Source organism: Nicotiana attenuata, unplaced genomic scaffold, assembly GCF_001879085.1.
Source record: "Nicotiana attenuata strain UT unplaced genomic scaffold, NIATTr2, whole genome shotgun sequence".
NCBI lineage: Eukaryota > Viridiplantae > Streptophyta > Magnoliopsida > Solanales > Solanaceae > Nicotiana > Nicotiana attenuata.
Window position 1 is genome coordinate 84968 of NW_017671671.1, and position 14349 is coordinate 99316.

The 14349-nt window shown below is 36.9% G+C and overlaps 2 protein-coding genes across 2 annotated transcripts; both read right to left on the bottom strand.

The window, feature by feature from the left end:
- Nucleotides 1-4986: 4986 nt before the first annotated feature.
- Nucleotides 4987-5484, bottom strand: LOC109209605 (putative F-box protein At1g65770). Its single transcript, XM_019372914.1, has one exon. The coding sequence runs from the start codon at nt 5482-5484 to the stop codon at nt 4987-4989; it is 498 nt and encodes a 165-aa protein (XP_019228459.1).
- Nucleotides 5481-6014, bottom strand: LOC109209606. The gene has a single exon (XM_019372915.1). It carries the CDS (start codon nt 6012-6014, stop codon nt 5481-5483), a length of 534 nt encoding a protein of 177 aa, XP_019228460.1.
- Nucleotides 6015-14349: the final 8335 nt, after the last annotated feature.

Genomic DNA, 14349 nt, shown 5'->3' on the forward strand with positions numbered 1-14349 from the left:
GTTCTAGCACGGTCGCTTAAATTATTATAAATGGCTAAAAATCTGATCTTTATACATGCTTAAACTTATAGTGCAATTTTATGATTATTTAACCGCTTTTAGTTGAAAATATTTTAAGAAAGTGAACGTCGTTTAAAAACGTGTTTCCGGATCACGTCACATGAAATGCACCCGGATCCTCGACACATACTTATTCAATGTTTTGGGATTTGGATTTGGGTTGCATGAAATGCACACCCGTGTTTAAGAAGGTAAAATTATTAAAAACGTGCCTAAAGTGACTAACGTCTTATTATCTTCGGGGAAAGCAGTGAAATTCGCTAAACGGCCCATCCCGGATTCTAAGTATTTTAATATAGCTATTTATCAAGGGCCCCACAATTTATGTGTTTTGTTTGGCGAGGCTCGTCTCACTTTATTATTAAAAGACCAAACTAAAGTGACCTATGATTTTCTATTTATTTTGTCTCTAAAAGGGTCTAATTAATTTGCATTTATAAATTCGGGTCTCAAGTTCAAGCCCGAATTCAAACAAAAGGGAGGACCCTCTTAGTTTGAACCCGCCACCTAATTCGAGACCCAAATTTATATTTGCGAATTAATCCCCATATTCCTATATAATCTTTAAAAGGTTTTGACTTATAACAAATTCTTTTGAGCGTTGAAATTTTGGCCCAAGCTTGTAAACCATCAGTTTGCGAAAATCTGAACAAATACCCTGCCAACGTTGGGCCTCTGAGAGGTTGGCCCATGATTTGGCCACAGTTACGGACGCCAACAGGAATGGGCTTATAATGAGCCCAAAGTCTGCTAACATATGCATAATTGTGTCAAACAAATTGCTAATTTGGGTTCACCTGTTAATGTCTACCCTTCTAGATGTGAAAAGTTAGTATCATTTTAAGATTTTCCTGGGTTTTAATTAACCTAACAGTTACAATATAAATGCTGAAAGTGGATTAACAAAACACCTGCAATCTAATTATTAACTAAATGATGCGCAATTGATTTATAAAACGCAGTTTAATCCTTCAACTTCAGATCACACAAGGAATTACCAAGTTCAGTTCAAATGCCTAAGGATTAACTACACATAGAATTATCAAGGCTAACAACGGATCATGATTTCAATAGTCTACAATCTATACATGAACATTAACTCATGAAAAACTTAATAGTCTACAAGCAGTCCTAGTCTATCCAATTTAATTACAAAACAAATCACAAGCAGTCCTGATTAATACACAACAGTGTTCATATGAATATAAGTCCAAAATCAAGCCTAACCTACACTAGATGAAACATATATCACTAATACCTATTCATCTATAGATATACAACAATCAAACGAACAATTTATCAGGAGGCAAAGCTTTATTTTATTCCACTTCCATTCCAAAGGCTACATCAAGAGGAATTTGAGACATGTACCTGGATTTGAATGAACAGAGGAAAAGGAGTAAGTCACACAGTATCAGACATCAATTAACAGTAGGATTCAGTAGCTCAAGGCAACAGGAGGATTTGATATTGAAAGCAAATGCAATTTTACACCCAAAATGACACCACCAGCTTAAAATCAACCAAGTAATTAACGATTCTAGCAAACAACCAGTCAACCAACTCGGATCAAACCAGATACGACTCAAAGGACCTCGAGAGCTGCTAAACCTCAATTAACTGAATACTTAAGAGCAAATTTATGCTGTTTCAGATGCAAACAAACTAGAACAAAGAGCCTTCCATGGAAGAGTTTTTAGTTTTCTACTGTTTGATTTTTTTGGTTTTTGGATTTTCGAGTTTCAGATTTCAGGTCTGGAAATTGAGAGGATATTTTTTGGGGGAACTTTTAGGGGCTCCCAAACTTGTCATTCAAGGCAATGCACATGCCATTTTATAGGCATAAGGGAGGGCAACCCTAAAATCCTCTATTTACAATGCAGTCCCTTATTTATTTTCAGATTAGTCCCTTATTTTCTAACTTGTTACCCAAGCTACTATCCTAAGTTTTCTAAAATCTAACTTGAGCCCTATTCTAGAAGATTCTAAGGAATTCTATTCTAATCTACAGCATTCCATCCTATTATTAAAGCCTAAAATACCCCTGAACCCCATGAAATTACCATCCTAGTCCCAAATGAATTCAGTCCTCTTTTTACCCTAATTGAATCTATCCGCTATAGCCAAATTCATCTAATTAACAACCAATTGAACTGAGCATTACACTGAGGTATTATTAACAACAACCATTGATTAACCTAACTGAACCAAGGTAAATTGATTACAACCTATCAACAATAACCAAAAGAAGTACTAAAACATATTAAACTAAAACAAACAATTCACACAAGATTGATTAAAAACAGATCAAAAGAAAATAGGCTAATAATTAAACTATTGAATTCTCAAATCAACAAACGACTGTCAACTACACTAAGCAGAGGCAGAAATACTAATCACTATGTTAAACTACACTAATCCGACTAAATGACTGAACATGCAGCAAATTAAAACCTAAAATCTATATTGACCCAAATAGCCCTAAATGAACACAGATCAAACTTCGAGAAAATAATTTCGGAGCTAATTCGAGATCCTAGCTTAACATAATGCAAGAAGGAGAAGAAGGAAATGGACAGAACATGAAGAACTTACCAATTTGGCCTCGAACCCAGACCTTTGAACTCGGATTTGATATCCACTCGATTGACTTCTGATAAAGCTTCTAGATAATATTATGTGCTCATTTTGACAAAACAAACACGTAACATTATCTGGAAACGCATGAGAACAGATGTAGTTGAAACCCTAGATCCAAGACATGAAGATTTGAAGGCGGATTTGAAGGGTTTTGGGTTGGGATTCGGATAAAGGAGGTCGGGGAGATTGTATGATATTAATTTGGGTGAGTTTGGATGAGTTAGGGTTTTCACCGGATTTTTGATCTAATATTCGAGAGGCTGGGTTGGGATTTGAGCGAAACTAATGGTAGATATGAGAAGAGGAGGAAGAGAAGAGACTGGGGTGTATTTTTTGGGTAATTTGGAGACTCGCCGCCGGCAGAGACGATTTCCGGCCGGCGGCGGACGGCGGAAGGGCGGTGGCGTTAGGGTTTCTGGTGAGAGATGGGAGAGACGAGGGGGGTAAGGGGGTCCTGAGGGGGTTAGGATCGTTTGGACATATATATACTCACACACCCCAGCTTCTCAGCCGTTCGATCAAGTAAACCTCGACGGCTGAGATTTGTTGCGAGCAAAACGGCGTCGTTTAAGTGGGAAAGGGGTTTGGACCGGGTTGGGCTGTTTGGGGCTTGTGATTTGGTCCGGTTTTAGGTGACTTTTGGGCTTAGAATTGGATTTTGGCCCAAAATTTGGTCTTTTATCAAGACCATTCTTTTTTATTCTTTTTACTCTTTTCTTTTTTTTTTCCTTTTGTATTTATTTTTGTATTTTACTTATTATTTTTGAATTTTCTGATTTTATTATGTAAAAGACCCAAATTAAATCTAAGATGATACTAATTAACTAATTCCTAATTTAAACGGAAACTAGATCAAAAAATGTAAAATGTAAAATTTAAAATTGTAAAAAGACTATTTTTGTTATTTTTCTCTTATTTTAAATGATGTTTAATTAATAAAAATCTAGAATTAGGTCCTAAATGTAAGTATGCTATTCTTTGTAATTTTTATTTTTTATGACACCTAAAAATGCACACAAAATGCAAACAAAACACAAAATCGTGCAATTAATTCCTAAAAATTCAAATACTAAAAGAAAAATTCTAATTCAAATGAATTCTGTAGGATTAATTTAAGCGTGACAAAAATCACGTGCTCACAATGATATCTGCTTTGTACCTGCAAGTGAGTATTATCAGCCACGCTTTGATTTTTGTGACCCGTTCTTAATTGAGCAGGTACTGGATCAAATTGTTTGTGTCGATGAAGTCATCAATAGTGGAAACATTATTTTCTGGCTGCTCATTCGCCTGTGGTGACAAGTTTAAATCAAGGCAAGCTCTTTCATCTCCGATCTGTCCGGCAAACGCTGCTCCAGAATAACCACCCGATGACTGGGGGTTATCCCTGCTATGTACGCCCTCATTACTAGGAACGTCTTCCACCTTGACGTACATTTTCAATAATTTTATTACAATAAATTCCTTGTATTCATCCGGAATCCGCAAAAAATCTCTATGAGTTTCATCATCCTCGATGTTAAACTCAGAATAATAAGCAAACCCCTGCGGAGTCACTGAATAAGGAAATCTACCGGTTACTTTAAGGCTAACCGAACGCCTCCACTCACTCATTTTTTTTACGTAACAACGATAGCAATGTATCGTACTCCATATTAAGCGGCAATTTAACATGACACTGTGGAGGTGAGCTATACCTCACAGAGTTATTCTCCACCACAATCTCACCCCCCTCCCCCCTCCCAATACATTGAAACCCTTATTTTTTGCACTTCAGACATTGTAAAAAATTGATTGATAAGGAGAAGAGAGAATAAACGTATGTTTGAAGTTTAAGTGTTGAATGAATTTTTATAAAATTGAAGCGCCTATAAATAAGGCAAGTCCGACCTTGGGGTGTACAATTTTTCAAAGTAATTCGCAGTATTATACTGCGTTTTATGTATTTGAATTATTGTTATGTCAGTTAATTATTGGTGGGGCCTAAAATCAACCTATTTTGCAGTGTCAAGAAACATTTACCGGGGTTTATGTGAATTGAAGAAACTTACAAGTACGACAGCATTCATACATCACATTCAAGATTACATTGAAGGAAAATAAACAGATCACTTAACTATTAATTTGGAAAATAAGATTATCACCAAACTGAAAAGAGACAATAACTTGCAAAGAGAAAAAAACATCTCAAAGACATGGAGGTGAGTGCATTCACATTATCAGAATGATGGTGCGACCCAAGTTGGCGTGCAAATAGGACTTAGTGACAATCCAGGATAAAAAGAATCAATTTTTTTCACTTTCAAGATCGTAAGTCCCCATATCTCTTCCACCCCCTCCTTCTAATGTGCTGTAATAATCGGTCCAATCATCACTAAAATATATTTGATTACGCTTGACTCCGATAAATTTAGAGGAGTCAATATAACTTGCTCCATTACGGCCCAAGAAAATTGATGATTCTCCCAAGGTGTTAATCTCCTTCAATTCACCTTTGATTACATCTAATTCAAATACTCTAAATTTCAAGGTTTCAGGACCACCATTTGGACCCTCTGAGGCAAATCGGGTAACCAATAATAGTGCACCTGATACCTCTACTAGGTAGAACTGAACTAACGGCCGTTTAAACATATCATCCTGACGCCAAGCAAGAATACGTGGCTCTCCAATTGGTACATTATAAACCCAGACTTGGCCAGAGTAATACACGGCATAAAATTTACCCTTATAGTATTTTAGACTGGCAACTCCACCATTTACAGTAGATCTGTCGATTTTCATATTAGTCCAGCTAAGGTCTCCGGTCGCCAAAAAGCCAAACAATTTTTATAACCATAAAAAGAAACCACCAGTACATAATCAGATGTAAGGGAAGGGCTAGCAGATAACACAGCTTGGTCGATGCACGGATATCCTCCCTCTGGATTGTCACAATCAAAAGCCAATAAGACCTCTTGTGGAGGAAGTTGGATTTGGGTACGGGAAAAAGGATGCAACAAATTTACCTCTCCAGTGTATGCCGCGGTGCAGATCCATCCTTCCGATGTAAAACACGCTCGTCCTCTAACTTCGGGGAGAAATATGCGTGAAACTATTTGCTTGGAAAGAGAGTAAAATTCTCGATAATCATCATCTTTATCGGCCAACATTAGCAACGAAACTTGGGGCGAAAGCACATCAAAATTATGCTTGGGGGCAGCAGTTCGCCATGAAGTACATACAACACCAAAAGCAATAAAATCTTCAATCACCTTAATACGCTGCGCAATCGGAATAAGGAGGTCACGAGGCAGTTCTGCCCAGTTTGCCATAGCTTAGAAAGAAGAGGATGTAACTATGCTAGGGCTAGAGAAAACAATTGCTTATTGGGTCGACTTTGACGACATTTAAAACAAGTACAATATGTCCTATGTTGACTAGGATTTGGATGGGAATACCATTGATAAGCCCAACATCTTTCTAACAGAACAGTTCGACTTTGTTTCGACTTCGAATCTGGCTCAAACATGGACATAGTGCTCGCAAAATGATTTTCTTTTTTAAAAAAAAAATTATATACTATAATAAGGACTTATTTAACATTTTTTCCAGTTTTCAATAAATAATTTTTAACTTTTTTAACAATTTTTATATACATACAATTCCTTAAAATGCTCTCACATCCGTTATTAATACCTTCAATTAAGTATTCAATTGTATTCTTTCCTTTTATTCTCTCATCCCCTTTCTCCCTCTTATTCTATGCAATCAATTCATGTAGCTTTTAGGTCTCCACAAAAATCACACATAATGGTTGGCACTCATCAGCATACATATGGTTTATTGCATTAAATTTTATTAATGTAAACTAATATAGCTGCTAAACATTAAATTAAAAAAAAATTTAAGCTTTGAATTTGATATTCCGATTCTATAATTTTGTGATTTGTTTGGATTAGGTGTTCTTTCAAGTGATTAAGAATATCCTTTGAATTTTATGTCTCAATTTTGAGGGAGACTGGTTAAGGATATACTTGATTTTAGGCGAAAATTCATATTGAAGAAGTTGCAGGAATTGTATCATAATTGTATCTGATACATCAGTACCTAAAATATAATTGTATCATAAAATGTATTATATTTGTATCACAAATATGTCTAACTTATATTTGATACATTAATTCCTAAGATAATACATGATACAATACCAATATAATTATCATACATTGTGATGCGAACTGCGATATATTATTGAAAAATTGTGACACATTGTGATCTATTTTTGTATTTCAATCACAACTCTAAACTTAAAAACTGATATAATATCGTATTGGCATTAGATCAGATATTCTTTTTAGATATTGATGTATCAGATACAAGTAATGTACAATTTTGATACAACTGTGACACAATTCTAAGATAATTGTGATATATTTATCATACAATTCTTGCACTTTATTTTCTACGAGTTTCAATCTAAAATTTTACCTAAAACCAACTCAAAACTTAACCGATTTCTCTCAAAATTGAGATGTAAACTACAAGGTATATTCTTCGACATTTGCAAGAACGCCCAATCCAACAATCACAAATTCGTAAGTTCTGAATATTAAATTCAAAGTTTCAAAACTTTTTAATGGATGTCAATGAAAAACTCTTTGCTGCTGCAATTATAGAGGCAAATTTTTCGCCATTTCGCCTGCATTGTGAGAGAAGTACCGATTTTGGGTGGTAAATATGTGGGAGTGGGAGTGGGATGTGAAGTCCTTTGAAAAATAGATGAAATTTAAGGAAGGAGGGGGGGGGTGGGTGGGGGGGGGGGGAAGGTTGTGAAAGAGAGAGAATGTGATGCTAAATTTAAAGAATTTTCCATTTTCTTCTTTTTTATGGTTTTGTACATAAAAAAATAAATATAAATATACAATGTAATTAAGTATGAACCTTAATAAAAATGGTAAATAAGTTTCTATTATAGTATAGCTAGGTAAATTACCTAAAAAATAATTATTCATCCATACCCACTAAGAAATTAGTTGAATAATGATTTAAAAAAATTGGGTCAAATATGAATAAGATTCATACTATCCACTTAAACAATAAATAATCAATGAGTTTAACCTTTATTTTTGCATAGATTCAAATTGGGAGATCTTAAATTAGGGATACTAGAAACTCTCCGAAAAGTGCTTATATTTCAAGAAGACATGAATAATATGGATATCCATATTATTACCGATTAACTCATTTTTTATCTGTATTAGATATGCGTTGGGTCGAATATTTTATCCGTTTTTCCATTATCCGTTTTTGACCTTACCATATCCAACACCGTCCCAGGCTAGCCACCCCTACATGGACATGTGTTGCTACGGCCCACATATTATTATTATTCCAATCACATACACAACCATGCATAAATATTGGAGATACAAAATTAGGATAATGTTTACATGGTTTATCTGAATTTTTCTATTTACATGAAGTAATTTTTTTTTTTTTTATAAAATATAAACAAATTCGGTCAAAAGCTATAATTTATATACAACTTGAATATAATTTTTTTGTTGTACCGAATCCGATCAAAACCTACAATTTACATACATCCTATATACAACTTGTGTCTAATATTTTTTTACAAAATTAAATCAAAAGGCTACGATTTACATACAATTTGTATATAATTATGCTAGTTGTATATGTTTTGCATGCGTTTGTACACCCGATATACGAAAAATATATAATTTATTTATGTCTTTTTCTTGGAGTTTCAGTCTGAAATACAAATCAAATATCAACTTGAATCTTCATCAAATTCTCTCAAAATTGAGATATAAACTCCAAAAGATATTCTCAATAATTTGTAACATGCAAACCAAATAAAAACAGATTTTGACGCCTGGATATTAATGAATTTTTTAATGGATTAACAAATTTCCTATTCCATATGGATTAACAAATTTCCTATTCCATATGCTCGCTACTCTTTAGTTTATTGATTCCAAAATACAAAAATACAAAAAGAAAAAAACAACGATCTTTTCTCTTTCAAAAAAAAAAAAAAAGAATAAAAGAGAATATGATGGAAGGGCTAATAAGCATATGAAATAATATACATATATAACAAGTGAAGTAGCATTGCACCATGGCAAACGTCATCAGCAACTACTGGGACGAATAGAATTTTGGGCATGAGAAGGAGGAGGGAAAGAGAAAAAAATGGAAGATTATTGTTTATATATATTATTTTGCATATAATTAATAAATTATATATTAAATTATAATTAAGTTAAAACTTCTATAATGAGAGTAAACAAATTTCTAATATGGTATATTAAATTTTTTTAGAAATGATCTACGCCTCAATTCTCGAATTTTTTCAACTTCACGTGGCTATTTATTATCAAAATTTATCTACTTAAGAGTTTTGTTGGAAACAAAAAAGTTCCTTTAAAGATTACGAGTATTTTCTTTTTCTTTTCTTCTTGTTCTATATCATGATGCTATACCATCAGCAGCTATAAAGTACTCAATTCGATCAATATATATATATATTAGGACCTTAATATATATATTTGATCAATATCGAGAATATGCAAACATCTAAGTAGTGGTCTAAGCCACCATAGCCCTTCCAGGATCCGCCTACACATAACGGGCCATAACAGTAGAATACTCCTGAATAACATCAATTACGGCGGCCGACAGGCCTCACACGTACCGCCATAAATCACACGCATAACTTGATCACGCTGAGGGAACTGATCTCTTCCACCAATATGCCAACTCAACTATGGCTAACCAATCTATCTTCCTTCGATTTACCCTGATTGCCGTAGAAACAATAACAACTCCATTCAACACATAGCACACTCCATCCGCACTCATCCCGAGTGACCTTGAATCATGAGGCCATGCTGTCTCAAATCCCACGAATCATTTCGTATTTCCCAAATGCTACAGTGCAAGTCAAGACATCATAGAACATCCTGGGCCTCTTCTCATAAGCTGCTACCAAGCTTGAATCCTGACCGTACCTATAGGCTCGAAATCATTAGGCACCACACTTTACCTCTTGAATCCACTAGGACCGTTACTGAGAGTTACCCGCTCTGACTTGGCCCCAAATATGACCAACTCCATAAATCTAATAGCACATGAATATCCTTTCGACGAAGCACCCGGCATAATCACTTCCCTTGAAACCCGCATCTATACAAGGCATAAATCCTGAATCCTTCCCCAAGTCTGAACATGAGCCAATAAGGCCAACCATAGCACCCTTTAACAATTCCTTTGCTCAAATCACCACTTATGTTCTTTTCCTGTAGTCGAAATAACCCAAAAATATGCTAACAACCAAAAAACCTCGCAAGTAGTTAACCATGCAACCCAATCATATCTCTCCCACTTAGCTTGAAGCCACTATTACACAACTCTGGAACTCACCGGAATTCCTTATCTCTTATTGACATAACCTTGCGCAATCAACCGCCTAAATTCTCGGATTCTTTCTGTAAAACCCCCTTTTTATACTCTGAATAATCAACCACATTCGCACGACCGATCTCTTTGCTGCATATTAGCCCATACTTCAAATTAGATCCGTAGACCCCAATCACCAATCACTAAAATTCCCAAATCGATCCAAACTCTCCTTAAGGCGCGTAGTCATCCTACCACCAAGCCCCTATGCAGCTCCGCCACTCTCCCACTTTGGGCAAAATCGCTTCTCTTGATCAACTACTCGACCTGCGCTTCTTATACCTGGCCTTCTAGAAGTTTTAAACACCGCCTGACACTTCCCACATGTCCTTCCTCATACTTTGCTGCTCAATTGTTGCCTTAAAAAATCTATCTTCGTAGCACTTGAACCCACCAATCGCTACTAACTTTAAACCTTTCCAAAGATCATCTTTCTCGAGCCAACAACACTAGGAACACCGATTCCATCCTGAACCACCGCACCCCGCGATCTCTGACCGTTGCTTCTTCAATACTGTCCCGCAATATCCTGCTCCAAAGGCGAGTTGTAGAAGATCATAAGACCGGCAAACTTAGTACATTCAATAAGGACAACGACACCTCATCATAGAAGAAAACTCCACCATGCCCGCAACTACCAAGTCTTGTTACCCCATCAACCCAAACCTGAACATTCTCAGCCCGATTGTCTGTCCCCTTCCGGGAATAAAATATCGAATCTCTAGATCATACACTGAGTAAACTTTCCTTCAAGCCATTCACTGCCTCGACACGTAGGCAAACATCCTACCATCATATCAATACCGCTGAATAATCGTTCATAAGCATCATGGAAACCTGTGCCTAGCCTCAAGGCTCTCAGAAGTACCGCTACTGAGCTGAAACAATATAATATCCTTCCACAAGGCGACGATAATAGCTCACACAACCCCGCAGGGAGAAACCCCCACACCACGTTCGTAGTACCATTACAATTCTTCAATTCTCGATTTATAACAAGCGGTTCGCATCGCGAAGATTGATTAGGAAAGAAACAAGGGCATAAGCCTCCAGCAATCAAATCGCACGATGAGGAATCAAGAAGGGAAGTACTCCTAACAGCCTTGTAGCCTCCCGAGGATAAGTACAGACGTCTCCGTACCGATCCGCGAGACTCTACTAGACTTGCTCATGACTCGTGAGACCTAAGGGAACCTAGTGCTCTAATACCATGTTGTCACGATCCAGAATCCACTAAGGGTCGTGATGGCGCCGGACACCATTGTCAGGCAAGCCAACAACCAATAACTAGAAACTTCTTGTTTTAAAACTTATGGAAATTGTTCCTTTTATACATTTAAACAACAAGTAATGAAATTCATTGAAATAAGAAAAATTTCTTTAACCAATTCAATATTGAACAATCCTACAACCATCCCAAAACCCGGTGTCATGAGTGCATGAGCAATTTCTAGGAAATAATATAATACAACAACTGTCCGGAATACAATATTGGACAGAAAATAAATATAGAAAATTGAAAGAGACTCTGCTGGCTGCGGGTCGCCTCGAGAAGTGCAGCTCACCTATGTCTCCGTATCAACCATGCTGCTACGCCTAGTAGGCCACTAGAGATGCATATACATGTGCAACAAAAATGCACAGAAGTGTAGTATGAGTACGAAAACAACGTGTACCCAATGAGTATCCCGTCTAATCTCGAAGAAGTAGAGACGAGATGGTCGACTTCAACCCTTAGTAGTGGTCCAATAATGATATATTATTAATGCGAATAAGCAAGGATTTATTAAGAATGACAGTAATTTCAAGTAAATCATGAATAGGTGAAAGTTCCTTTTTATATTAAAAGTCTCAAGATTCATAATCCAATAGTTTCCAATTATCTCAAGTCGGGGAGAGCGAATATCAATCCCAAATAATCTCAAGGCAAGCAATACAAGCATGCACAAGTCATGCCGAGGACGTACGACCCGCTCCAATAGAAAATAAACTTCTGCCGAGGGTCGAACGGCGCGAACCATAGATGCATCTATTTAATCTGCCGAGGCATTCAACCCGTTCCAAAAATAAACACACACAGACAGTCAATCAAGAAGTCCACACGGAGCAATTATCCAAAGTAGCAAATCCTCTTTTAGCCATTTAATAAAAATGATGTTTTATCTGTTTAGAAATTCATTTACTAATTTGATGTGATTTAAGCAATTCAAGCCGTCAATAAGTCCACAAATAATCCAAGTATAGCATGCTTTGGGTCCTAAACTACTAGGCAATAGCATAATAAAAGCTACGCACGGACTCTCGTCACCTCGTGCGTACGTAGCCCCCACAAATAGGAGCACATAACCAATTAACTCACCTATGGGGACAATTCCCTCTTACAAGGTTAGAAAGGAGACTCACCTTGCTCCGAAGATCCATAACCGGCATTTCACGCTCTTCCGAAGACTCCAATCGATGCACAAAGCTCCAACGCTAGCCAATAATAATACCAATCCATTAATATATACTCAATTACTCCTAATGATCCAATTTATAGCAATTCCTAACCCCGATCGAAAAGTTGACAAAATTGCCCTCGGGCCCACGTGCCCGGATTCCTAAATTTTTCAACGATAAAGTTTACCCATGAACTCACGAACTCAAATATATGATGTTCTCTTAATTCCATACCCAAAATCGTGGTCAAAATCCAAGAATACAAATTTCCTAGGTTTTCTTCAAAATCCCAAAATTTCTACTAATTTACATGGTTTTCCATGTAAAAATCTAGATATAATCCAAGTAATTAACTTGCAATAGGTGGGAATCACTTACCTTGACATGGATGATGAAAATGGAGCTCCAAAATCGCTCCTAGGTCGGCTCCCATGGAGGAAATGAGATGAAATGAGCCAAACCCATTTCTTTACACTTATGCACTGCCCATACGACTCTTCTTCGCGTTCGCGAGACCCCCATCGCGTTCGCGAAGAAGAAAAATTCCAAAAACCATTTTCGAAACTCTCCTCAGACAACCTCTAGTATAATGGCCATAACTTTTCGTACAAAACTCCAAATAATAAATGGTTTAATTTTTTGAATACTAGACATCAAGATCTACAACTTTCATGTTTTGGTCATCTCCCAATTCCTTGTAGATTTTGAGATATAAGATGCCAAATTTAGCCCTGTGCAACATAATTTCTTCTTCATCTTCCCGAACAGCCTGTAGTGTACCAGCCATAACATTTTGTACACAAATCCAAATGCTGAATGGTTCACTTTTCTAAAAATTAGACACAAATGGCTACAATTTTTATTTTTGGATCATCTTCGAATTACTAATAGATTGCGAGATATGAGCCTCCGAAGTCAGACCCGTGCAGCGGAGATTTTCTTCTTCGCGTCCCTGAAGCCAAATCCTTCTTCGCGAACGCGGGAGGTTCCTCGCGAACGCGAAGAACAACACCAGATACCAGCATCAACTATTTTAAAACAGCCCGAAATGATCCGAAACTACCCCGAAACACACCCGAGGCCCCCGGGGCCCCGTGCAATCACACAAACCAGTCCCATAACATAACACGGACCTGCTCGAGGCCTCAAATCACATCAAACAACATCGAAATCATGAATCGCACCCCAATTCAAGCTTAATGAACTTTAGAACTTCAAACTTCTACATTCGATGTCGAAACCTATCAAATCACGTCCGATTGATCTCAAATTTTGCACACAAGTCACATTCGACATTACATACCTACTTCAACTTCCGGAATAAGAATCCGTCCCCGATATCAAAAAGTCCACTTCCGGTCAAACTTCTCAAAAACCTTCAAATTTCTATCTTTAGCCAAATGACTCTAAAATGACCTATTGACCTCCGAATTCACTTCCGATCGCGCTCCCAACTCCAGAATCACCATACGGAGCTACTCCCAGACTTGGAATCCCAAACGGACATGGATAACACTGAAATGCACTTCAAGCCAAACTTATGAAATTTCTTCCAAAATGCTAGCTTCCACAATAGGCACCAAAACGCTCCCGGGTCATCCAAAACCCGATCCGGACAAACGCCCAAGTCCGAGATCATCATACGAACCAACTGGAACCTTCAGAACCCGATTCCGAGGTCGTTTACTCTGAAGTCCAATCTTAGTTTATTCTTTCAACTTAAAGCTTCCGAAACGAGAATTCTCT